General features: G+C 35.8%; 4 protein-coding genes, 1 long non-coding RNA gene and 1 pseudogene across 6 annotated transcripts; 2 read left to right on the top strand and 4 right to left on the bottom strand.

The window, feature by feature from the left end:
- Positions 1 to 1,128: 1,128 nt before the first annotated feature.
- On the bottom strand, positions 1,129 to 1,972 carry LOC147385273 (flavonoid 3',5'-hydroxylase 2 pseudogene; annotated as a pseudogene).
- A 1,538-nt stretch (positions 1,973 to 3,510) lies between these two features.
- On the top strand, positions 3,511 to 5,389 carry LOC147385274 (transcription factor TGA2.2-like). The gene is made up of 2 exons (XM_086423125.1): positions 3,511 to 3,795; positions 5,192 to 5,389. The coding sequence occupies exons 1-2, from the start codon at positions 3,526 to 3,528 to the stop codon at positions 5,387 to 5,389; spliced, it is 468 nt and encodes a 155-aa protein (XP_086279251.1). The 5' UTR covers positions 3,511 to 3,525.
- A 1,358-nt stretch (positions 5,390 to 6,747) lies between these two features.
- On the bottom strand, positions 6,748 to 10,529 carry LOC147385275 (flavonoid 3',5'-hydroxylase 2-like). Its single transcript, XM_086424419.1, is given in 3 exon segments — positions 6,748 to 7,444; positions 7,447 to 7,669; positions 9,587 to 10,529. Coding segments are annotated over 3 exon segments (1,527 nt in total). The 5' UTR covers positions 10,484 to 10,529; the 3' UTR covers positions 6,748 to 7,037.
- A 2,365-nt stretch (positions 10,530 to 12,894) lies between these two features.
- LOC147385276 (uncharacterized) lies at positions 12,895 to 16,017 on the bottom strand. 2 transcript variants are annotated; one of them, XR_015171801.1, is made up of 8 exons: positions 15,896 to 16,017; positions 15,638 to 15,799; positions 15,254 to 15,369; positions 15,056 to 15,139; positions 14,549 to 14,662; positions 14,278 to 14,459; positions 13,600 to 13,745; positions 12,895 to 13,324 (listed from the first exon to the last, which is right to left on the bottom strand). It is a non-coding gene; the product is annotated as an uncharacterized LOC147385276 (long non-coding RNA). The 2 variants fall into 2 exon arrangements; XR_015171800.1 differs by having other exon boundaries at positions 15,254 to 15,546.
- An 884-nt stretch (positions 16,018 to 16,901) lies between these two features.
- On the top strand, positions 16,902 to 20,960 carry LOC147385277 (uncharacterized). The gene is made up of 3 exons (XM_086422788.1): positions 16,902 to 17,200; positions 18,620 to 18,689; positions 20,189 to 20,960. The coding sequence occupies exons 1-3, from the start codon at positions 17,017 to 17,019 to the stop codon at positions 20,688 to 20,690; spliced, it is 756 nt and encodes a 251-aa protein (XP_086278914.1). The 5' UTR covers positions 16,902 to 17,016; the 3' UTR covers positions 20,691 to 20,960.
- Positions 20,005 to 27,366, bottom strand: LOC147385278 (rhodanese-like domain-containing protein / PPIC-type PPIASE domain-containing protein). Its single transcript, XM_086422787.1, has 8 exons — positions 27,021 to 27,366; positions 25,849 to 25,968; positions 25,605 to 25,696; positions 24,526 to 24,626; positions 24,293 to 24,403; positions 23,561 to 23,669; positions 23,009 to 23,059; positions 20,005 to 22,228 (listed from the first exon to the last, which is right to left on the bottom strand). Exons 1-8 carry the CDS (start codon positions 27,244 to 27,246, stop codon positions 22,148 to 22,150), a joined length of 891 nt encoding a protein of 296 aa, XP_086278913.1. The 5' UTR covers positions 27,247 to 27,366; the 3' UTR covers positions 20,005 to 22,147.

Here is a 27,366-nt window from a genome sequence, read left to right on the forward strand (position 1 = left end):
TTTTTATGTGAATCATGTGTTTCACATTGACTCATTGAAGATATGATATAATTTGTCCAATGTTTTGAAAATATTTGCAGGGTTAAAAATTACAGTCGGTGTCAATTGGGTTTTTGTATCGTTTTAATTATTAAAAGGAGTCTTGATAATATGATTCCCTCCTCTGACACATCCCTTATGCGCGCCCCCCCCCCCCCCCCCCCCCCCCCCAATAACAGAACCGAAGATCGTTTGCCCTGGGATGCATTCGGTCATTTGCCTCGGGATACTTATATATCCCAAGGAATGGCCTAAGGTTCTGTGATGGGGCGATCAAAACATCATTACACTTTTATAAAATCCCTTGCAAAATTGGCAATATTAAGTTTGACCCCCAGCAAATGCAAGAAGATGTTTACCCCTTTTACCTGGAGGTCAATGTCCCATGTGAATTAATGGTGAAATTTTGATTTTTTTTTTTTTTTTTTTTTTTAAATACCCTTTAAATCCTACATTAAATTGAAATTTGAATAAAATTTTCACCTTTAATTCATCAAAAGAATGGAAGTTGACTTCAGGCAAGGGGTAAAACTAATCTTCCGTATATATGTGTGTGTGTGTTGGGGGGAAGGGGGGGAGGACATTTTATTAAATTATCCTCAAAATTTTTTAATAATATAAATACATATTTTCTAAATAAAATATAATTGTGATGAACATCTTCTAATCCACTTTATTTTCAAAAAAATATATAAATATTTGAATATCTCGTTGCTGAACGAAGACGAGATTTAAAATCATGTTTATGTATAACAATAAATAATCACAAGCCAAGTCAAAAGATTCTCAACATTTCACTAACTTTCCTAATGCCACTCCAAGATGTGTGCAAATTCTTCAGTAATTTACATATGAATTGAGGTCATGTTAGCAAAAGTTGGTGTGGCAATAGAATTTCTGTTATTAAAAAAAAGAATAAAGAGTTTTGGGTGAGTTGAGTAAAAAGGTGAGAGCGGAGCATCCACAACTCACGGTTGAGGCTTTCCATTAAACAGACGGTTGAGATAAGAGGAGAAACATAGATTTCTAAGGACACAAACATTACGAAAATTAAAACCACATACACACATGGCTTATTATATTTAGGCTTCAAGCTGCGTATGCCCTTAGTGGAAAGCGTGGGGTCACCACAGCTGAGAGTGGAACTGCTTTCTGGAGTGCCAGCCCAAATGTCTCATCCATGTTTAACTTCCCACCATTGTGATGAGCATCCCAATCGAAGGAGTGCACCAATGTGCCTAACATGTACTCAACAAGCACAATTCCCATCCTAGTCCCAGCACACATCCTTCTTCCAGCCCCAAATGGAATCAACTCAAAATTATTTCCACACACATCAATTTTCGCATTTTTTCCACTTAAGAACCTTTCAGGAGTAAATTTGAGTGGGTTATCCCACACATTTGGGTCTCGCCTGATTGCCCAAATGTTGACACTGAGCCTAGTACCCTTGGGTATGTAATAACCGTTGACATGGCACGCTTCGGTTGATATCCTGGGCTAGATTGAGTGGTGTAGATGGGTGTAACGTGGATGTTTCCTTGCATTTTGCTTTTAAGTATGGGAGGTTGGGTATATCGGACTCTTCAAGCCTTCTATTCCTGTCTATGACTTCATCCATTTCATCATGTGCACGTTTTAGGATGCTTGGCTTCTTCATCATCTCACTTAGTGCCCATTCTATTATGCACGAAGACGTGTCGGTTCCTGCAGTAAATAAGTTCTACCACAGAAAAATACATCGTCACTACTATATTATTAAAGAGTTGAGATCTAGTATGGTGTCCCGTTCCTATACATAGGAAAAGGTGTCTATGTGGCATGTTTGGATTGGAGAACATACCCATTGGGCGAACCCAAGGTGATTTAGACTCCAACTAAAGCATGCCACACAGACACCCGGAAAGGGATACCCTAATGGATTCTGAGTCATTAGTAAATTGTTATTAGCGACCAACTACTTGTAGATCACAATTCATTGATTGTGACTCCTGACCATAAGAAGATATTGAAATTGGAAACCCCACTCCCCCACCTCCTTTGGGAAAAAACTTTGATTTCAGCATCCCGCTTCAAAATTTCCATAAAACCCTCCCTCTTTTTTGGATTACACGTGCATATCCAAGGAGGTATCCCAAATAATCATGAAAATGTAGGGGTATGAAATAAATATCAAAAGCCACGTCTCATGTTGCAAAGAGAGTTCCATCAAAATTTTGAAATGGACTACCCACTTCAAAGTCGGACTTCCAAATTTTGTCACATAAATATCACGACTAATATAATATTAAAAAAAAAAAGGCAACTTCTTTTAACGAGAGATCTAGGTGACAAGATTTGAGGTGTGGTTGGATTCCAACCGTCCTCACTTGGTCTATAGAATCCACTTTTAAAAAATTACTCCTACTTTCTTTAGATACCAGAGTTCACCCGTGTCTACAGCACAAGCATCCTCTTTGAGGGGTTAAAGGGGGTAAAAGCAAACAAAATAAAAATTGAAGGGATATTATGAAAAAAAAAATAAGTTTTAGAAGTAAAAGATAAAAAAAAACAATAAAGTGGATTAAAAAGGAGACATAATAAAATTAGAGGAAGTGAAGAGGAAAGACAAAAAATCTATGGTGTAGGTCAACGAGACATTTGTCCAACCACAAAAAATGTGGTGGTAGATGAAGTGGTCACGTGTGTGCAATCATCTACTACATCAATTTACCATTCTAAGTTCCACGAGTAGAAAGTAGATATCTTATCCGAGGAAGATTTAGTGGTGTCGATGGGGGTAGCTTGAAGGTTTCCTTGCATATTGCTTGTAAGTATGGGAGTTTGGGTATGTCAGACTCTCCAAGCCTTCGGTTTTTACCAAGGACTTCATCCATTTCTTTGTGTGCACGTTTTAGATTTTTAGTATGCTTGGCTTCTTCATCATCTCACTTAGAGCCCATTCTATTACACTCAAAGATGTGTCGGTTCCCGCAATAAATAAATTCTACCACAGAAAAACATGTCGTTAGTACTATATTATTATTATGAGCAGGGCGGAGCAAGATTTTATTGTAGTGGGGTCAAACTACAATTAATGGTACAGTTGAAAAGTTTGAATATGTATAGTCACGTGTGATGATGACATGGAGGGACGGAGCCAGGATTTTATTGTAGTGGGTCAAACTACAATTAAGGGGAAATTATTAAAAAAAAGTTAATTCGTAAAAAAAAATCCGATTTAAAAAAATATATATAAGCACAAACCTTTTTCGATCTTTTCAAGGCCAAAATGTACATGAGAAGACAAAAAACCATTTAAGGGTCAAAAATTTCTCTCTCCTATTTTCTCTCTTTCTTCATTTTCTCTCTCCTACTTTAGAGTAAATTCCAATGTCATCACCCTTGATTAGTTCTTAGATATGATTTGTTTGTTATTATGAACTAATATTAGCTTGAAATTCAGATTTTGTTAAGAGTATTTTCCCGATTGTTCTTTCTTTTGAAATGAACCTGCATTGGTTGCAGTTTCTTGTGAATCAATTTGAGCCGCTTACCGAGCAGCAAGTGATGGGCATCTGCAACTTGCAACATTCATCTCAGCAGGCGGAGGACGCATTGTCTCAAGGGATGGAAGCGCTGCAACAATCCTTGGCTGAGACATTAGCCAGTGGGTCTCTTGGCCCCTCAGGATCATCTGGCAATGTGGCAAACTATATGGGTCAGATGGCGATGGCCATGGGAAAGCTTGGAACTCTTGAGAGCTTCCTTCGCCAGGTAATCCAAATCAATTTCAGTTTGTTGTAAGATTCTAGAAAAACCTATGGAACTGTGTTTGTTGTGGTGGTTCATATATTTCATGGTTTAAATACTTTTAAAATAACATAATTATGATATTCTTCGCAAGTCTTTTTTGGCATCTACATTTCTTGAAAAAGCATACGATGGTCCCCAAAAGGATAATTTGGTGGGTTATAGGAAAAAAGGGAGTATTGAGTAAGTACATTGCAAATATTGAGGACATTATGCCAAATTTATAACTAGTGTTAGAATAGTTGACTGTGAGACAAGGGGAGTTCCTAGTTGCAGGTGTACAGAAGGGACCAGTCCCAAGTCTATACCTTTATGCAGTAGTCACGGATGGAATATTTTCATATTTAGGGGCATATACCATGGAGGCATGTGCGATTTTATGGTTGAAAGTAGCATATGCGATACGCACAAGACAACTATGATATGTAGGCATATTTTTCACCAGGATAGATGAAAAAAAATAAAAAACCGTAGAACTTGAAGTTTCTTGGTTGCATAGGGATTTGTTGGGTTGGTAAAAGAGTAATTTTGTTAGAACAATCACACAAAGAACAAAGAAAGCAATGGGGATCGCTTCTGAAAGAGTCACTAAGAGATTGCCTCATTGAACTTACAAATCTGAAGCCAATCACAATCCCACCCATCTAAAAACAGAAGCTTGAAGATGACATCTCTGAAAATCAGGCAAAATCGATGACCAACAGAACAAAAGAGCCTTGATCTTCAAAACAATAGCCTCCAAGCTCTCCTCTTTGTTTTCATGCAATCTTTGGCTTCTTCCTTCCAAATGGACAACATATTCTAAAAAGATCTTCCATGAACCTTTGCTTTCTTCGAGAACACCCTCGTATGCCAACACTCACATAAGTCAATGACCGAGTGATATATAATCCACTCATCCCAAAGATGGAAAAGAGAGGACAATGAACAATGAATGGTCTATGGTTTCTTTAGATGCCTTGCACATCCGACATCTATTTGGTAGGGAAAAATCCCTATTCAACAGATGGTTAATAATAGTAAGGATCTTAAATGTATTGATCAAGTGTGGGATGTTGTGTTCCATAATTGGTCTATTAGTGTTAGCTGGGCATTGTAGACTACTTGTATACTATTACAATTCTTGGTTTTACACTCCCTCAAACCTTTGGGTTAATCGATATGCTACGGCCGTAGAATGTTTACATCTGAAATCTGGCTTTCAATATTTTAATAATTATTGTTGTAATTTTGTGATTAATTTCTAAAATAAAATATCCAGTTATAGTTAAAGTTACCAGTAGCTAGGAAAAACCAAGAGAATGGAAGTATGTGCATACAAGAGTTAGTTATAATCCTTATTATGTTGTAAAATTGCTAGGCTGACAATCTGCGGCAGAAAACTCTTCAACAAATGCACCGTATATTGACAACTCACCAATCAGCACGTGCCCTCCTTGCTCTTATTTCTAGAAGTTGTCCTTGCTGGAGGGTCGGTCCCAGAAGCACAATCCTGAAATGGTGGTTTACAGCAGAATTCCAGATCGGGCAGTCTAGGCACTCAATGTGGGTAACATGATGGATGGGTCTATTTGTTAGGAGTCTCCCAGCAATTCTTAAAATGTAACAGTCAACACATGGTTACTGATGGTGTTGTATGTTTGGAACAAAAGTTGATATAATTGGCACCTACTGCTTCTGCTGCTGTTGTTTGATTATAATGAATGTCATTGTAAACAAGTTTAAAGAGAATTCTGATTCTGACTAAATTTTATTAGGTGGGCCAACTGTTCTTAGTTTTGGTTTATTTTGGAGATACCTCCCTTGTGTTTTCAAACTGATTGACATACCCCCTTTAACCTTTTTTTTTTTTTTTCCTTAGAAAACGTGTTATCTTCAGAGCTGTTAACAAAATGCTCTTGTTTATCTTGATACTCTCTTAGCCTCTATGAGAAATTTTTTATTTTATTTTAACCTATTCATCCTTGTCTTTAATCATTCTTTATTTTCAACCTCGTCTTAACCTCTTGCAGAAAACACTTGTAGTTTTGTACCCAAAATCAATAATCGTCTTCTACATACTATATCAAGATGACTCAACCTAATCATCTCGATATAGTTCATTAATGAGTGAGATTTTTTTATGTGAATCGTGTTTCACATTGACTCATTGGAGATCCGATATGATTTGTCCAATGTTTTGAAAATATTTACATGGTTAAAAATTACAGTTGGGGCAATTGGGGTTTTGTATATTTTTTTTAATTATTATAAAGAACCCTCGTAACAGAACCGGAGATCATTTGCCTCGGGATACATAATTACACTTTTATAAAATCCCTTGCAAAATTGGCAATATTTGGTCCCCTGCAAAATGCAAGATGATGTTTACCCTTTTTACCCGGAGGTCAATGTCCCATGTGAATTAATGGTGAAATTTTAATTTTTTTAAAAAAAATACCCTTTAAAACCTTCATCATTAAATTGAAATTTGAATAAAATCAAATTTTCACCCTTAATTCTTCCAAACAATGGAAGTTGACTTCAGGCAAGAGGTAAAACCAATCTTCCATGTGTGAGTGTGTGTTTGTTTGTGTGTGTGTGTGTGGTGTGTGTGTGTGTGTGTGGGTGGGGGGGGGGCACATTTTATTAAATTATCATCAATTTTTTAATAATATAAATACATATTTTCTAAATAAAATATAATTGTGATGAACATCCTCTAATCCACTTTATTTTAAAATAATATATAAATATTTGAATATATCTCGTTGCTGAACGAAGACGAGATTTAAAATCATGTTTATGTATAATAATAAATAATCATAAGCCAAGTCAAATGATCCTCGTCATTTCACTAACTTTTGCTAATGCCACCCCAAGATGTGTGCAACTCTTTGGTGATTTACATATGAATTGGGGTCACATTAGTAAAAGTTGGTGTGGCAATAGAATTTCTATTATTAAAAAAGATAAAAGAGTTTTGAATGGGTGAGTTGAGTAAAAAGGTGAGAGCAAAGCGGTTGAGGCTTTCCATTAAACAAACGGTTGAGATAAGAGGAGAAACATAGATTTCTAGCGACACAAACATTATTAAAATTAAAACCACATACACACATAGCTTATTATATTTAGGGTTGAGATAAGAGGAGAAACATAGATTTCTAGGGACACAAACATTATTAAAATTAAAACCACATACACACATAGCTTATTATATTTAGGCTTCAAGCTGCGTATGCACTTGGTGGCAAGCGTGGGTTCACCACAGCTGAGAGTGGCACTGCTTTCTGGAGTGCCAGCCCAAATGTCTCATCCATGTTTAACTTCCCACCATTGTGATGAGCATCCCAATCAAAGGAGTGCACTAATGTGCCTAATATGTACTCAACAAGCACAATTCCCATCCTAGTCCCAGCACACATCCTTCTTCCAGCCCCAAATGGAATCAACTCAAAATTATTTCCACGCACATCAATTTTCGCATTTTTTCCACTTAAGAATCTTTCAGGAGTAAATTCGAGTGGGTTATCCCACACATTTGGGTCTCTCCCAATTGCCCAAATGTTGACACTGAGCCTAGTACCCTTGGGTATGTAATAACTGTTGACATGGCACGCTTCGGTTGATATCCTGGAAGATTGAGTGGTGTAGATGGGTGTAACCTGAATGTTTCCTTGCATATTGCTTTTAAGTATGGGAGGTTGGGTATGTCGGACTCTTCAAGCCTTCTATTCCTGCCTATGACTTCATCCATTTCATCGTGTGCACGTTTTAGGATGCTTGGCTTCTTCATCATCTCACTTAGTGCCCATTCTATTATGCTCGAAGATGTGTCGGTTCCCGCAGTAAATAAGTTCTATCACAGAAAAATACCTCGTCACTACTATCTTATTAAAGAGTTAGGATCTAGTACGGTGTCCCGTTCCTATACATAGGAAAAGGTGTCTATGTAGCATGTTTGGATTGGAGAACATGACCACTGGGCGAACCCAAAGTGTTTTAAACTCCAACTAAAACATGCTACACAGACACCTCGAAAGGGAGACCCTATTGGCTTCTGAGTCCTTATTAAATTATTATTAGGGACCAACCACTTGTAGATCATTGATTGTGATTCCCTTTCATAAAAAGATATTGAAATTTGAAACCCCACTCCCCCACCTCCTCAAATTTTGGGAAAAAACTTTGGAACCCTCCCTCTTTTTTAGATTACATGTGCATATCCAAGGAGGTATCTCAAATAATTATGAAAATGTAGGGGTGTGAAATAAATACCGAAAGCCACGTCTCCTGTTGCAAAGAGAGTTCCATTAATATTTTGAAGTGGACTGCCCACTTCAAAGTCGGACTTAAAATTTTGTCACATAAATATCACGACTAATATAATATTAAAAGAAAAAAATGCAGACTTCTTTTAACAAGAGATCTATGTGACAAGATTTGAGGTGTGAGTGGGGATCCAACCGTCCTCACTTGGTCTTTACGATCCACTCTTAAAAAATTACTCCTACTTTCTTTAGATACTAGAGTTTGCCCTTGTCTATGGCACGAGCATCCTCTTTGAGGGTTAAAGCAAACAAAATAAAAATTGAAGAGAATTTATGAAAAAAAAAGTTTAAGAAGTAAAAAATAAAAAAAACAATAAAATGGGTTAAAGAGGAGACATAATTAAATTAGTGGGATTGAAGAAGAAAGATAAAAAATGTGTGGTGTAGGTCAATGAGACATTTGTCCAATTACAAAATTGTAATTGAGGGGACTTTTATCCCTATCTCAGAAAACACAAAATCGATGCAGCTTAGTTGGATTTTATTATATAGATTTAAAAGAATAGCGCTCCTTGACTCCACAAAAATTACTCAAGTAAATTGCAGGAAATATGGTTTGAAATTTGGATTTTGTTCACAAAAAAAAAAAAGGCCCTTTAAAAGATTTTTTTTTTTACCAAAATACCCTCATATGTTTATTTTTAATGTGTATTTATTATACTTAATAAAACCCAAAACATACATAGGATCATGGCAAATATTTAATCTTCTTGGAGCCTTTGCTACTAAGTGGGGTTGGATGCTATTAATATATAAATCGTGGCTCAAATAAAGCATATGCTAAAATTATTAATATATAAATCATAGTTTTAACTTTAAGAGTCGTGATAAAATGACTCACCAGGTGGCATACTCAATTGACTATTGATGTGACAAGTTTGAGAACTGTAGATCTGTACGCCTCGATATACACAAATGCACTTCCTCATAAAAAAGTGTGTTTCGAGGGAGCCTTGTATCCAGATGCGTATAGATCTATGGTACCTGAACTTGTCACATCATGGAGTCATTTGAGTATGCCACCTGGCAAGTCATATTATCACGACACAAAATAATATTTACTTCTCTTTTTTGGTAAAGAAATATTAGAACATTGAATGTAGTTTCAAAACTCAAAAAACTCAACACAAATGACTATAGAATCAAGATAACTCGATGACTTGTGATTCAACTCAAGGGATCGGAGTCCAATAAATATATTCTCAATTGATAATTATTTAAAAACAATTTCTAATATTTTAAAAGAGTCGTGATAAATGCACATACGCAGTTGGTTAAGTATGTGGCTGACGTGGCAAGGGTACATAACCATAAATCGTTTTCATCGGGAAAAAGATGTGCGATTTTGTGCCCTTGCCACGTCAGTCGCATTCCAAGACCGCATGCATTCATCGTTATTCATTTTAAAATTAAGAAATATAATAAATCGGACTCCAGAGGCATACCAAGAGAAGGGCCTTGATGTTAGTATCAGTGAGCCTCTCATCGTCCGAGTTGTTCTCCCTATAGTCCATATGCACATCAAGGAAGTCTGGATTCCCCTTACGCTCGTGTTTTGTTGCATCATGCTCCGCAATCATCTTCGTTAATAGTATATCAAACTTCTTATGCAATCGCTTCATTCCTCTTTCGATCCCTTGCAAGTCCATCCATGCAATTGACGGTATAAAGTCGCCAATATTAAAAAACCCGGCCGTTGTCATTAACTCAACCACCATATCCTTGAACTCATTCGACTCCGACCCATTTGTCACAAACACACGACGACTAAGTATGATCTGCCCTATCATGTTTGCCATAGCATATGTTAGCATCTCGGCCACCACCACGGGGCCACTTGAGTGACACATGGCTCGGATCATGTATCCAAGTTCTGAGCGCCTCACATGGGCCCAAGACTCAAGAGCCTTTCCCCCAAGCATATGCAAATTACTCAATTTACGGAGCAATTTCCATTGTGGCCCATAATCGGCAAACACCATATCTTGCGAGTTGTACGCAAGATGCATTGCACCAGCGTTGGGTGGGCGATTGGAGAAATTGAGGTCGAGTGTTTTGAGAAAGGCTCGAGCTGCGTCGGGTGTGGACGCCACGGCCATGCCGCATGTGCCCATCTTCAAGTAGATGATGGGTCCATATTTTTGAGACATTTTGGCTAGGGCAACATGTGGCATGGCACCTAGAAGGGGTAGTGCTCCAAGGATTGGCCATCCTCTCGGGCCAGGTGGGAGTATCCTTTGCAATGAAGGTTTGGGCAAGAGGTAGCTAATGAAACTACGAGTGAGAAGGAAGAGGAGACATGCATAGGCAAGCTCACGTAAAATGAAAAAGGGAACCACCATGTTTTCAATTTAATTAATGGTATGAAAGTACATATGTGCCAGTGGGAGTGGATTAATATATTATTATATAGGTGTAGGAAATGTGATGGTAGATGAAGTGGTCACGAGTGTGCAATCATCTACTACATCGATCTACCGTTCTAAGTTCCACAAGTTGAAGTAGATATCTTATCCTAGTTAAATTTAGTGATGTCGATGGGGGTAGCCTGAAGGTTTCCTTGCATATTGCTTGTAAGTATGGGAGTTTCGATATGTCAGACTCTTCGAGCCTTCGATTTTTACCAATGACTTCATCCAACTCTTTGCGTGCACGTTTTAGACTTTTAGTATGCTTTGCTTCTTCATCATCTCACTTAGAGCCCATTCTATTACACTTAAAGATGTGTCGGTTCCGTAGTAAATAAATTCTACCACAGGGAAACATGTCGTAAGTACTATATTATTATTATGAGCTGGGGCGGAGCTAGGATTTTATTGTTGTAGGGTTAAACTACAATTAATGGTACAGTTGAAAAGTTGAATATGTATAATCGATGACATGGAGGGACGGAGCCAAGATTTTATTGTAGTGGGGTCAAACTACAATTAAGGGGAAATTATTAAAAAAAATTAAAAAAATAATAATAATAATTCGTAAAAAAATAAAATCATATTTAAAAAAAATTATAAATACAAACATTTTCCGGCCCTCTCTTATTTTCTCTCTCTTTCTTCATTTTCTTTCTCCTACTTTCACTTTTTTTCTCTTACATATTGAGATCTTGACCTTAATCAACATGATCATGATCACATTGATTATGATCATGATCTTGATCGTGATCTGTATCGTAAGACAATCATGATCATGTTGATTAAGATGACGATCTTGATCATGATCGTATTATTGTTATAATCAATCAACAAATCAATCAAAGAGAGGAATATGAGAGAGATCTTGATCACGATCACGATCTTGATCTTAATCAACGTGATCATGATTGTCTTATGATACGGATCACGATTATGATCATGATTATGATCACGTTGATTAAGATCAAGATTAACATATGAAAGAAAAGAGGTGAAAGTTGGAGAGAGAAAATGAAGAAAGAGAGAAAAAAATAGTAGAGAAATTTTTGATCATTTAAGGGCCAAAAATTTCTCTCTTATTTTCTCTCTCCTCTTGTACATTTTCGACCCTTAAAGGGTCAAAAAAAAGTTCATACTTATAATTTTTTTTTACAAATTAATTTTTTTTTTTTTTTTTATTTTTTTTAATAATTTCCCCTACAATTAATGGTACAATTCACCAAGCTAGGATTTTATTGTAGTGGGGTCAAACTACCATTAATGGCACAATTGAAAAGCTTGAATATATATAGTCATGTGTGATGATGACATGAGGGGACAAAGCATGGTTTTTAAACTCGGTATCGCATCTTGTCTCGTTCAGCTCCGATACCGAGTTGTCTCGGACGAGTTTTCCGATACGTTTGAGACGTCTCGTGAGATAACTCAAAAATTTGTACATGAGATGTAAAACTCGGTCAAAAAAATCACTTTGTGAGTTGGTCTCGTTCAACTCTGATACCGAGTTAACTCGGGCGATACGTCTCGGTCTCGGACGAGTTTAAAAACCATGGGACAAAGCCAAGATTTTATTGTATTGGGGCTAACTTATAATTAATTGTACAATTGAAAAACTTGAATATGAATAATTTTGGAGATAAATTCAAAGATTTTTGGTTGAAAGTTAAAAAAAAAAATACCATTTAGATATTTCCCAATTAATCCATGAAAAAGGGTCCAATCAAGAGATAATATCATCTTCAAAAACTTTAAGGGATGGGAAGAAAAATTGGAGGGAGGTGATGGGGTGGGGGCAAATAAGGAAGGAGATGTGGGACTGAGGGCAAATGAGACATATATTTAATTGAAAATATAGCACTGTCTCAAAGTTCTTTGGGGGCAATTGCTCCGACAAGCTCCTTACTAGCTCCGCCCACTACGTCATAATGCGGAATAAAAGACTTTCTTGGACAATTGTTTTAAAAGGAGTCGTGTTTAAAATGCGACTGCCAATAAAAGTCGGAAAAAACAACCCTTTTAGACTGTCAAAAAAAAAAAAAAACGACTGTTGTAGACCGTTGGAAAAAAATGACAATCTTATACAGTCGTTTTTCTGGATTTTTAATTTTAAAACAAAATATTTTTCTTCTTTTATAAATTTAAAAAAATGGATCATTACAGTCAGAAAAAATGTGCCGTGTTGACACCTAACGTTATTATAGGACCTAAACACTGATCTCCGTCATTTAACTGATGCAAATTTCCTACAAAATAAAATAAAATGAGGGATCCAATTATAAATGATTTACAACAAATTGTTTTCCTCTATGCTATATAGTAGATGTTGTGTTGTATGCCTCATATTATAAATGTATTCAAGTTGCAATCTGTTGCAAATCATATATTTTAGTTCTGCTAACGTAAGCGAGATTAGTGGACTCTCCATGTTGCAACCTTCCTTTGGGTTCATGGTTCCACAATCCAAGTAAAACCCAGACAGTAATGAAGTAAAGCACCATATTTTTAAGGTAGTCTGTTTACATCTTTATTATTAATGATACAAAACCTTCCCCAAGTAAATCCCCAAAATTATATACTATGAGATTGTTTTCACCTCATACTCATGGGAGATTTTTAGAGGTGAGTCCTTGGAAACTGGCCTCTCTTCTGACCACAGCTCCATGTTAACCGTTCCCGTCCCCCAGTGAATCAAACACTTGTAAACATCGCTCCTCAAGTTGAACCGGTTCACCAAACCCTAGACCAAACATTTGTCGACTAGCATCCAATCCCCTGAGAAATAAATGATCGCAAAAAAAACAAATAAACAATCAAAGCTACGATAAATTCAGTTTATCCGTTAACCCTTCTTCAACCACAACAAAGCCTTATCCTGAAGATTTCCGAGTCAACTAAACGAATCCTGTTCCTCTATTCCACTCTGTTCACAATCAAGCCTAATCCGTTAATCTGATAGATTTGTCTGAACTAGTATGGGATTTTCACAATAAGCAACTTATCAGGACTAAGTAGTGAAGAGGGTATAAAGGTGAGATGAAGAAAATTACCGCTAGGCCAAAGATCCCCTTCAAACAATTGCTCTCCGAACTATGGCCATACTTCATATTTAGACCCATTGATAGAAACGAATGTCACGAAAACTTCTTTAGGATGCAAGAGAGTAAACATTGGGTGCACTCGTAAGCAAACCAACCTTCAAGGCAACCATTAACAGAAAGTGTTAATGGACGAAAAAGAAGAATAACAAACTATTCTTCAAACAAGAAGATTATATGATCAGATCTGCTAAAACAAAGCCATGTGCATCATTTTGGCAAGAAGAACTGTTCTATAAATATTTGCCTTAAATAAGAGTGTTTCTATTGGCACCCCATCTTTTACTTATTACACCCAATTTCTTAAATTATTTCTCTCCAGTTAAAGATTATAACACACTATTCAAACATTACGAAGGTTTGGCATAATTATTATCTCAACATTATAACACTCGTTCAGCACAATTTCAGTAGTTGTTTACAAAAATGATTAGGTTCGTATAAAATCTTAGACTCAAAAAATAGAAATATAGCACACCCAAAAAAAAACATGAGAGAGTTTCTATTGGCACCCTAACTTTTATTTATTCTCAACCATCTACTTATTTTCTTTATTTTTAATTGGGGTGTTATAAGTAAAACTTGAGGTGCCAATAGCAGCTATCGTAAATAATTGTTTCTACGACAAACCTTGAACATGTCAAATCGATGGCCCAACCGATATATATCCCTGCTGAGCATCTGCTCCCCGTTACCACAGGCAACTTTTGCTTCAAAGAGTGAGATTTGGTTGAACCCAACATCTCTTCCTTTCCCAACCTGAATGTACTCGTGGTGGGTAACATTCCCACATCGCAATGTTGAGTTGAAACCTTCAGAAGAAAAACAGAAATCAGAAGCAAAGTAAATTGCAATCATCTAGGAAGGTAATTTTTGTTTTACAGAAGTTAAAGAAATTTACCAGCAAATATGACCTCAGCTCAAATTGATACCCCGAGAAGCCTTGCTGATGCCACCTCGAGTAATGTGGAAGATTCTGTTGAACACATCAGGATGGCCATAATGGAATCGAACCCTGGAACCAACCAATAACATTTTGAGTAACAAGATAAATTTTTTGTTTCAGATACAGTTACCTTAAAAACTTTCCAATGGACTAACTAAAATTATTGTTCATCATTCCATTCATCTAATCAGGATTAAGGATTCCTGTCAAAAAGTTCAGTGTGACTTTAAGAAAGTTCAATGAATTAAAACCTGCATAAATGATGAGTTTGGTTACTGCCGTTTGATTGTTATGACCAATTTTAAGGATTGAGGTAGAAGTGTAGAACAATATTAATGAGCAATGCATCTACATTAAGGTATATATGGGCAATGCTGCTTTAAGCAGAAGTCAAATAAGTACCACATACGAACATAAAGGAATAGACATAGGCACTAAATACTTATAGGAAATGGAACTTACTTTAAAGGGTTTGCAAGAACTCTTTGATTAATAGTGACAAAACTTGTTTCCTGATTTGACATAAATCAGGCCAAAGAAGATACACTGCAGCCCAGATGTAAAATAATTAGAACAGAATCAAAATGATGTTCCCTGAAAGATATATCAAAGAAACTTAAAAACTTGCAAAGATCAAATGACTAATTTCATTGCACCGACCTTCCAGTAAAGATATGCTCATGGACACCTAGAATTGTAGGTGGATGCACTCCATGATCCTCATTGAATTCTTCTAAAAGATTATGCATTTTAAAAGCTTCTTCCAAGTAATTGTCCTACAGAAAAAAATTGGACTCAGGAATCAAATTAGTTGAGCAGAACACTAATATTACCTGGTTCATGTCAATGGTCTGAAGAGCTTCCCCTCGAGTGAATATTATTGCATGGTTCTGATTTTCAGGCTTTACTTCCCCTATTTTTGCACACCCCGGCAATTTTATACGATCGATTTCCTTTCCAAAGGAAAATATAGAAAATTCATTTAATATGTTTTTACAGGGCACAAGTGTGTGACATTTCTTTCAGACTTTAAAGGACTAATACCTGATCTAGATTTAATATGCTTCTGATTTCCATAATTTTAACAGGTAGCAACATACGTGAATTTCATGTCAGCCACAGCCTCTAGTTGAGCACAAAGAGATCTCTGGCTCTTCTTCTCTTCCTCTGATGGAACAGAAACAGTCTTGTAGCCTTCCAAAATCTCTGCAGGTTCAAAATGAAAAGAATCACAACATAATCACCCAAAAAAGATTAACCACATCTCTAAAAATACTATAGAAGAAGCTCTCTTGTGATTACCACTTTTACAGGCTATGTCAAGGAAAGCTTGAAGCTTCAAAGCCCTCCGATAGTACATCATTCCTCTAACTACAAAACCAATACCGTTCATAAGAATCAACACACTAGGTACCATAAGAAATTAAAGGGGGAAAAAATAAAGAATTCATCGGCTATAATAGGGAGTCATGACACTGCCAACAGCAAGTAAAATAATTAAAGATCAACAATAAGAAAACAAAAAGTATATTGTGGAAATGATGCAAACATTGCAAAAAAAGTTAAACTTAAGGAAATGATATAACAATCATGAAAGACATAAGTTATCACAGTGCAATATAAAACCATACAGGGTGCGGAAACCACTTTATAAGGCCTTGTTAGAAAGCTGTTAAATTTTTTTATCAAAAAAAAAATTGTTGAGGAGCTATTAAAAGAAGTTGAAAAATGTTGTTACGTTGGACCGTGGTTTTAGAACTTAGTTTCGCATCTTGTCTTGTCCATGCCATATATCAAGTCATTTCAGATGAGTTTTTTGATACGTTTGAGATGTCTCGTTCAAAAATGAGAAAAATGAACGTGAGATTCTAGATCTTGTCCATGCCTAATATTGAGACGATTTAGACAATACATCTCGGTCTTGAACGAGTTTTGAAACCATGCCTATTTGAAGGCACTTAAGAATAGAAAAAAAAAAATTGTAAGGGCAATAGTGGTGGATTTTTTTTATCCGTCGCTAATATATGTCATAATAGCTCATTAATCTACGGACTTTGAAAATTCTTGTGGGGGCAAGTGCCCCCACTGTAAATCCGTCCTGTATTTGACAATTATTTTGGAGAACTATTGCTGTATTTGTACAAGCTGAGATTATTATTTGGTAAATTGTATTTTTTTTTCCTTAAGAGATTGTCAAACATGGACTCATATTTAGTGACACATGTACTTTTCTTCTCATCTCAGCCGCTAATTTTATGGGCCCTAAAAAGTCCTTCTACCACCGTATATATCTGTCAGCCCATCGTATCTCGTCCTCTGTCGTTGTACCTTTTTAGGATCACCGTGCGTCAAACCCTACTTTCGAAAATCCTACAACTAGGAAGGATAACCAGTCACACCGAATTTCTCCGGTTCATCCATCCATGGAACCTCACCCTAAGAGATCTCGCTCTGACATAAATAGTAACTCAATTAGGGTTTCTGAGCAGCAACAATGGGGCTTTTTCCAGCAAAGTAATGGAGGTGGAGATCTCGAATGCAGACGGTTTAATACCCCCGATGGTTGCCCGTTTGGATCTACTTGTAGATTCCGCCATGTTTCAACTGGTACATCAATCCCAAACTCTTCAATTTCATCTGCGATTTATAATTTTTTGGAATTCTATTACGGTGGAATCGAAGATGGTTTGGTTTTTCTTTATTCGGACTCTTGAGAAATTGGAACTTGTTTAACCTACATCAACCATGGATCGCTAAATTATGCAAATAAACAGAATAATTCATCATCTATCTTGCATGATCTCAATGATTTTGTTTCCAACAATTAAAATCTTTGAACTTTCAGTAATAGAACTAAATTTTGCTCGGAAAGTTCACATTTTTAGGGCCTTTTCGGTGCCAGAATTTGGGGATAATTGGCTACTGATCTACGTGAAACTGCAATTGTGGAAATGTTTGTGATGAGTTTCAATGTGAAATCATCAACATGAAATGTTTGGAGCACTGTGTGATGAATTTAGGTTTGGATGTAAAACAGCAGTCAGTAATAAAAATAATTAATTCCTAGTTGTTTATGGAAGTCGAAGGAATTAATGCGAAAAAATTGAAAACTACGAAAGATAATGGAATTATTGCAAAAATATAGAAATCACATGCTAATATTTCTGGAAGTAATAAAAGAAGTAGGGAAATTTCTTTACTAATTATAGCAAAAGTTGTCATATGTGATTATGTATGCCATTTTTTGTCAATAAATCTCGTATGTCATGCATATGCCATGATGGCATATGAGATTTATGACCATTAGCTGATTATGTCATCGCATTCAAAAGTATGTGATCGCGTATGCTTTTTCCCCCACTATTTTTTTTCCTATTTATTGTCTGATCCCATGTATGCACAGGCATGTGTTGATCACACAACATGGCATACACAATTTGATAACATTTATTACAACAATTCAAAATGCTATCCAATTTAACAAATGCATAAAATGATAGTATTCATTCCTTACATACTAGTAATTGTATGTGAAAATTTGAGACGCTAGGAGCCTCAATTATACAATTAATTATTCAAAATTAAGTGCACATTATTTTAGGGTAGTGATGGGGATGAGAATTGTACTTGAGATGTAAAGAGGGTAAGGTACTTAGGATGAGGTGGACGGGAACATCTCGTCTAAAACGAGAGGACAACCATTGGGGTGGTCGTTGCATGAGTCAAAGGGAAATAAGACATGAAAGAAACTCTATGAAAGAGAATGGGAGGGAGGAGAAGCTCCCATGTAAGGGAAAAGACTAGAAAATTGTGCCCCCTATATAGCTTATTTATAGGTTAAAAGGGGTATAAAATGACTAGAATGCCCGAGATTCAATGACTCATGTGTTAAATTTCTTAGATAAAAGGCATCGAATGTGTGATCATGTGGTCACAGTAATCTTTATATATATTAAAAAAATAAAAATAAAGTCTTCCGGTCAAGTTTTTCTTATTGTACCTTAATCTGATAATATTTTATTGCAGATAGTCAAGATTTTGGATCACAGAACATGTCTTCCGGAGGCAAGCCAAAACCCTGCATGAAGTTCTTCAGGTTTGCTCTTTGTCTTCATAATCTCACCATCAAAATCCAAAAATGACCGTATTGAATACCCTCATAAATTAATGGGTTAAAAGGGAAAAAATGGCTGATCTTGGAAATTCTTGAACGAGACCAGTATTTTGTCTTTCAGGTCTGGCATTGCTATCAAGGCAGCAGTTTCACATCCACTTTCGATGACTTGGAAGTGAAAAATTGCTGCAGCCGAGTCATCAGGTACACCTTAAAGAGGGGGAATCATGACTAGATATTTCATATAACTAGGATAGATTTTTCATTTGGCATGGATAGAACTATAACCTCTTGGTTATGCAGTAGGGGTGCACATTGGATTGGGTAAATCCGAGATCCGAACCAATCCGAAGCTTTTGGATTGGATCGGTTCGGACTAAACACACCCACGGTTCGGGTACGGATCGAAGAAAAAAAAATCCGATTAATTGGTTCGGTTCCAGATTAGGATATAATAGAACCGAACCAATCCGAAAACCGAACCAATTATATATAAATATATATATATATATAATTATTTAAAAAATAAAATTTTCAATTTTTTATTTCTTTCTTCTTCTTCCTTTTAATTTTTTTATTATCCCAAGTCCACGTTCAAAAAGTCCTACTTGTTTTTAAGGTTTGAAGATTGAGGAGATAGAATGCTTGGATTGAGGAAGAAGGTATCTATCTTCAATAAGTATGAGAACCGAGAACCGATCCGAACCAATCCGAACCAGATTGGATTGTATTGGTTCGGTTCTATAGGGTAATTGGATTGGTTTGGTTTCAAATTTATAGAACCGATCATGTTTGGTTCGGTTTCAATTTTGCCAAAATCCGAACCAATCCGAACCATGTGCACCCCTATTATGCAGAATGTAAACCAATTCAGCAATGGGCTTGTGCCTATATAATGAGGATTTCAATCTCTGAAAAATCAAATAGTCCATCTATAACTGGGGGAAATACAAGTGTATAACTTTCGTTCATAGAGTCTACTAGCAATGTAGCATTGATATGTTCTGGGTTTTTCTTAAGGCAAGGTTTATATTTTTATTTGGAAAAATTATAGGACCCATGTAATGGACTATAAAGATGGCCAACCAATCAGCCTGATTTGGTATCACAATGGAGATCTTCTATGTCATAAATTGATTGATTGTATGAATGTAACTATGTATCTGCTTTGTTCTTCAGGATGATTAGAAACTATAATGAATGAAAAAGATAAAAGATTCTCTAGATTGAGTAGTTACAGTCATCTGATTGACAATCTGTAGTCAGTTCCTCTCTCACTCTAGTCATTTCTAGCTGATTTGGTCTCTTTTTTTTTGGGCAATTATTTCACTTAAGAAAGGATCCATTTCTAACTTGGGAGATCTAAAGTTCATACCACCAAGTGCATAGCTATGACATTGCTGGAACACCTTTGCAGTGTCTTCCTCAATTTTTCATGTTAGATACCTTAATAGTTATTACATCCTCCATCTGTTGTGCAGTACTTCAGGTTGCTCGTATGGAGAATCATGCCATTTCCAGCACTATGTACCTGGGGGTCTCAGTTCTTTGGGTTTATCCCCCATTGTCTCACTCTCAGCTGTCTCAGCCATCATCTCTCAAAGGAAACCAGAGGTGTCCATTGGGGACCTTAACACCACAGTTAATGGCTACAAGACAAAGCTTTGCAACCGGTTCAACACAGCAGAAGGCTGTCGGTTTGGTGACAAGTGTCATTTTGCACACGGGGAGGGTGACCTGCGACTGCCAAACTATCCTTCTCGAGGGAATTTCTGGAAAGCTCCAGTGGAAGGAACAAGAGGGATGAGTCCTCCTGGTTTCAGCAATGTGGATTCTGAATTTCCAAGCCCAACAAAGTTTGGAACTATGTCAAATTTTAATTCTCAAGGCTCTGGTGAGCTGAATCCACCTGGAGTTGCAGTTAGTGATGACTCTGCAAGTTATTCAGCCAGGCCTATTGGTGAAAATTTACAGGTATACTAATAACAGGTTGTTGAGTGCCCATATTGCTCAACTTATCAGCAAATCTTGCATTTCAAGGGAACATTTCAGCATACTGACGACTAGTCTAGACCCTCATGTAAAAGCTTTATCGCATAATCTATGTTTTATTAGAAATATGTTCCATTTTATATGCAGTATCAGAAAATCAGCAACAATAATAGACACCCCCAGTGATTTACTTGAACTTGCCCGTTGGATTACTAGCAAAATTATTGAATGGCAGGTTGTGTTGATTTTTATTTTTTTTCAGTTTTTTTAGTTTTTACCCGGACTGAATTCCAACCAGAACAAGAAATAGTTATCCCATTTCTAGATCTATTGAAATTCAGTATCAAAATGGGAATCAGAATCAGGTTTTGGTCTATGCATTTCAAAGGCCTCTTATACTCTTGCATCGACAATTATATAGAGGAATTTTTTTTTTTTTGAGAAGTATATAGAGGAATTGGCTTTCGTTAAATTGTAAAGCTGGTCAGCACTAAGCCCAGTTGAAACCTGATGTTTATTCCATTGTAAGTCGCTGTATCATAATAGATCTCATTCTTCAACAAAACAAACATTGGACCAGGAGGTTGAATGCCAAGGAGTGAAGTGCTCTTCACAATCAAGAAATTGAATCCAAAGAAGCTCGCATGTAAATGATGGATGACCTTCACCTTCAAGGGTTTGGCTCAGTGACAGGTGTTTGCTCCCTCTAGTAGTACTATGTTCAAAACTGGGTGGCATGAAAATGTAAATGATGGATGGAAAAAAAAAAATCTTCCCCATTCTCTATTAAGAAAAAAAAATATATTTTTCACCATGCTATGACATCATAATGGTTTTAGTATGATGATGTCCTCAATTCTCACCTGGATATCATATTTACATTTTTTTTCTTTTTTAAATTAACCTTCATCCACCCTATCATTTGTAGGGTTAAATTTACAAATGCCTTAAACAATGTATGTATTTTCGACTGGTAACCACTTTTGATAAGATCAGAAATGTCAGAATATGCTGGATTTTACGAGAATGTTCACCATAGAGAGATCATCATCTAGATTTACAAACCTCTAGAAGAGGAGTTGATGCAAAATGTGTGCTCTGACTTGAGTGGAGAATTGATAAACAATGTTTGCTAAAGTCGGGTGTGGGAGAGAGTTTTCAGACATTCATGGGAGCCGTCGTAATTCATAGGTAACGCTCAAATATATAATTTAAAGGAATCTTAATTTTCAGAAATCAGACATCATGGAATTCAGTTTTCATTTTCAATTCCACACCTGGTTCACAGATAGACCCTTAATCAAGATGGCCTAAAAAGGGAAGATATATTCAACTACATCTTAAGGAAATATGACAATGTTAAACAATAAGAACGCTATGCGCAATAAAAACATATAATGAATTTAAAAGAACAAGGCAACTCCATTGGTACGATAGTAGAATACTTGCTAGTAAGTTGGTACTGAAGGATCTGCTTTCATTGCATAAGCGTGAATTCCACCTGACACATTGAATACTCTCCTGAATCCCTGAACACGGAAATCATATCGGGCAGGTAGATCAATCCTCCCAATCCCTTATATCCGCACATATGTGTGCATCTATGCATGAATGTCTACTTTTTAAAACAGATATGTGGGAATAAAAATATACGAAATCTAAATTCAAATACAACATGCACCATTCGTAAAGAAGAAAGTACGTCTAGTTTTAAAACAGATATGTGAGAATAAAAATATAGGAAATCTAAATTCAGATACATCTTGCACCATTCATAAGGAAGAAAGTGCTACCAAAGTACCAAGTCCATAAATTTCTTATGCACACCTCGTCCTAAGTCCAAATTTCTTTGTTGTCAAGATTTTATAAATGAGATGTTTAAAATCCTTCTATCCATCCCCTTTTTTTGTTTTCACACTTGCTTGCTTTTTTGACGATATCTTAGGTGTAAATGACCACTCCATTAAGGGTTTTCAAGTCAAAAAACAATTTCCAATGTTCCTATAATAATTCTCAAGTTTCTCTAAGTTTGTGAATTTTATAAAATTTCTCCATGTCGAATAAAACATTCTCCAATTAATTTTTAACTTTAACTGAGCGATGTTTAGGGTGAAGTAGACATTTAGTACCCTGATTTCTTGTCAATGATAACATGGTTCACACACATAAATGCACATACACGTACCAATTGATAGATATTCAAGTACTTTGAATATGAAATACGGCATGAAGAAGAAATTACTAAATCAGCAATGAAATTGTATTTTGTACACAGTGACCAAATAACAGTTTACAATAGGGGGATCTACCTGCGTCTGCAACCACTTGGCAACCTGTAATGACCGCACACCATGGTGACACTGCAGTTTAAACAACCATAGTAAATATGACAGGAAAAAAAATGCAAGGATTTAGGTGCTTGACATGTGAAGGGCAAACAAACACGCAAGTAATCAAAACAATCATGTCTATCGCATATGAGCTAAATTGTTAGGATGTTTAAGTGATCAAGTCCATGGGGTCAATTGTGTCTGACATTTCTTACTTAGGTTATACATTGACACAAGTGTAGTGTGTGCCCCATGTCATTGTTCTGTAGATTTCTAGATTCCAATCTTATTGTCAATCACTTCAAATTTTCTTATGAAATCAATCAACATATTTTTTGTTCCATATCAACTCTAGTGGTTTGTTACACTCATTGCATTTGAGTGTCAGTTCGTTGATTGGTGGTCAAGGGAGAGATCCTAATTCAAAGCAATTCAAGGGGGCTTACTAATTCAACAAAATTTCAGGGGAGCAGTGTTAAAATGTCCTAAACTATCTGACAACAAATCAAAAATAATAATTCTCCCACTCACCAAAACGTAAGTATCCTTTTGAGGATCAAATTTAGTCGTTATTTCTGATGCCCAACTTCCAAACTGGCGAAGAGGAAGAACCTGAAACCCTGGCAAAGAAGCTTGGGCACTGTCTTCACCAAATGATCAAAGAAGTGAGAACGCATGACAAATAATACTAGTATGTGATGAAACATAAAGGGAAATGCCAATAGTTGGCTTAACAAATCAAAACAAAAGGCCAAAATAAGTGATTTCAGCCCTTATAAAAAGAAAACAAATTTTCCTTTTACTTTTTTCTTCCTTTTCTAGATTTAGAAGAAAAAACATGAAGCTATGGATTTTTCATAACTTATTTTAATGATCTGACTTCAATCTTCAATGGCTCTTTCGGGTCGAGCCTGTCACTAAATAACTCCCCTAGAAAAAGTAAAAGAAAAAAAGGGGGAGGGGGTAGACATGCCAACCATGAAAATCTCAAATGCTAAAGCATAAAGCTCAAATTCATAGATGATCAAAATGCCCTTCCAAGTTGGCAGAAAAATATTTAATTATACCTTTTTTATGGGTAATGTTATTTGTTGTTATTTGTGATACATGTAACCTAACAACCCTGGGAAGAAAGTCTAGACACTTGATTTAAGAATGAAACTTGGTCATTTGTAAAACTTGAAGAACAACCATGCCTTCTGAAATCTATGGTGATGCTGTTCAGTATGAGCAGCAAGAAGGAAGGACAAAAAAAAGGCTTACATTTCTTCGGGTTCTCGGACATCTATCAGTTGAACCTCTTCAACAAAACTTGGGTTTTGTATTATTGCATGAAGCTCCTTTGGATCAATGTCTTGAAGTAAAGATTCTTCCCTACAACCATAAATTACGCAAAAAGATCAAATACACATACACCAAATCACAAAAGGAGAGAATCCGATCAGCTTTGATTATCAACTAGCATATTCAATTTAAAGACTGCTACATAAAAATACCTCTCAGACAAAACTTGCAACAAGTGCCAACCAAACTTAGTCTTACAACGTACGACTTTGTTTAAAGGGGCATTAAATGCTGCTTCCTCAAACTCTGGCACCTAGCATAGTATAATTCACCGAGAAAAGTCCATCAATCAAGCAGAGTAACTTAAGAACCACAGTATTAAATTTCAACATATTTCTACAAAATACACTGACATATTCCCATTTCCATGAGGCTTGCACAAAATTTAACCGATTCCTTTGTTTTACATACTTCAATGAAAAACACTATTCATTTTGTGAAACATTTCAGTGAACGATAATGTTTGACTGAAAAAATAAAATTTCAGGTATAAAAAATGCAAGATTCAGTGAAAATATTTCGATATACAATAAAATCCAGCTAAAATATATTCTTGAAAAAAGATATTCCTGAAAAATAGTAATAAAAATAACAAAAAAATATAAATTAAGTATCAATATATCAACATATTTTGATGTATTTTAAGCATACTAGCACATTCTTATAACCTCGCACGTGTAATCATACATGTCCTTGATATTTGAAAATATTAGTTATTTATTCATACATATTGATAAATAAGAATGAAAAACCATCCGTGGATGTAGTACTTAATAGTTTTTCCATTTAAGTGTTTTATACATTAAGGTTTGTGCAGTTAATGTGACCTTATTATCTTCTCATTTCCATGTAGAATACAGTTGCTATTCATTATTGAGCTCTCAGATACTTGCTCTAATGTGTAAAAGAACGCTATTGATCTTCCTCACACATTCCATACGATTGTTTACTATAATCTGTTGACTTGTGAGTGTCTTTTCACGACTATGGAAAATTGCGTTTAATGGCAGAAAAACAAAGCCAATACAATCTGAATAGTTTGATAGTTTGTCCAAGAGAATATATTCATTTTGACTATTTAACTTCAGAGAAGTGAACTCAATGTTCTTATAATATATTCATGGTCGAACCTGAGAATATGGTTGTTCAGAAATATGTGCTTCACCAAGATTGTAAGTTCTTATGCAACCATGTAACATTACAAGATTTCATTAATCTAATGTGAGCATACCATCTGTCCTTTTTGCACCCACCCAAGCATCCCACCCTGTTCTTTTGATGGACATTTTGAGTATTCCACAGCCAAGTCACTCAGGTCCACTCCTAAATGGATGAATTGAAGAAGACAATGTTAGCAAAATGAAATTTTACAACAGTAACACCTATATGTGAACTATAATGGTTTAACTCCTAATTATCAAAAAACATTAGAAAAGTGGAAAATTGATTTAATATGGATATCAATTGTTGCAAACCTTCTGCAATACTTTTTTGAAGCTCCGATAGAAGCTTAACGTTGTCTTCACCAACAAGCAAGTGTTGCACTAATATTTCCCGACCATCAACACCTCCACTGTATCCAGCACTAAATGAAGCTGTACAAGAAGAAAAACTGAAATTCTCATACAAAAAGATAAATAAATCCTTCTCAACTTGCATTTTAGAAAAATAAAAAGCCTCCAATTTACTGAAATTGGAAAGGCATTTGTGGCCAATACCTCTGGTTCTCTTTTCTCTTATAGGGAAGACCACTTCCATCCTCGTTAATAATTAAGTCCAAAAACAAAAGAGAAAAAAGAAAAACCAAAAACAAACTGGAATGATTTTATGGGAGGACAAAATCGGCATCTCATCTGGACTGTTCGATAGACACGTATATTTAGGCACTTATCATGCCACATCACATTATTTGGGTTGGATTTTATCTGATCCGGAAAGAATCGCAACAGGAAAAGATTATCTATTTATGTATAATTGCTTTATTTGGATAATAGCAAATCCGACAATTACAACTTGAAAAGATTACGATTCCATTTTAAGATTAGGATTAAAAGGGGTAAAACCACTGAGAAAGAGGGGAAAATCATGTAATATTGAAATATTATAATGGAATGGCTCCTCGAGTCTATGGATGTAGGCATCTTTGTTGAAGCACGTAAAAAATCGGTGTTCTCTTTCTTCTATTTTCTTTTCCCTATTTTATATGTTGTTTGCAAGATTTCTTCATAAGATCTTGAGAGTCATATCAGTGAATCTCTGGTATCTCAAGGTGGATTGGTAAATAGCGAAATTTTGCTTCTACAGATTTAACTCAAACCATAAACCATTAAACTGATAGCAAACAAACACACAAACCCATTTCAAATTTCTCGAAAAAAATACATTAAATAAAACCTATTTCACACAACATTGAAACCAATTGATATTCCCCAAACATTAGTGAACAAACAAATAAATTATGATAAAAGAGATGGGTTTTTTTTTTCTTTCTTTTCTAAGAAATACTTACTCATTCAATTTTGAGGGGGGGAAAAAAAAGAACAAATAAAGCAAAATCAATAAAATAAAAAGTACATATAGAGAACCCATTTGACACATAAACGAAACCCGACAATAGATAGTATGGGGTTTTAGTGGAATTACCGACCTCTTCCTTTGGGACTTTGATTGCCCACCATAGATAAGGCCCGGCTGAAGCTGGGAGAAGGAGAAGAAGGTGAAAAAGAAGAAGGTAACTGAACAAATGAAGAGAAATTGGGAGGGTTTAAGCAGGAATATGAGAAGTTGAGAGAGGAAACTAATGAGAATCTAAGAGTGCAAAGGAGGGTTGGAGATTGCTTGAGATATGGGAGATGAGAAGCTCTCAACATCATAGTTTTGATAGCTTAGATATACTTTGAGCTATATTTCTCTTTCTTCTACGGTTTGGACTCCAGAGTTTAGTAAGCAAAATCCGAGAAACTTGGGAACGGATTTTCGACGTTTTGTTTTTT

The sequence above is a fragment of the Akebia trifoliata genome, chromosome 14 (assembly GCF_017979445.1).
Source record: "Akebia trifoliata isolate Shusen 1 chromosome 14, ASM1797944v1, whole genome shotgun sequence".
NCBI lineage: Eukaryota > Viridiplantae > Streptophyta > Magnoliopsida > Ranunculales > Lardizabalaceae > Akebia > Akebia trifoliata.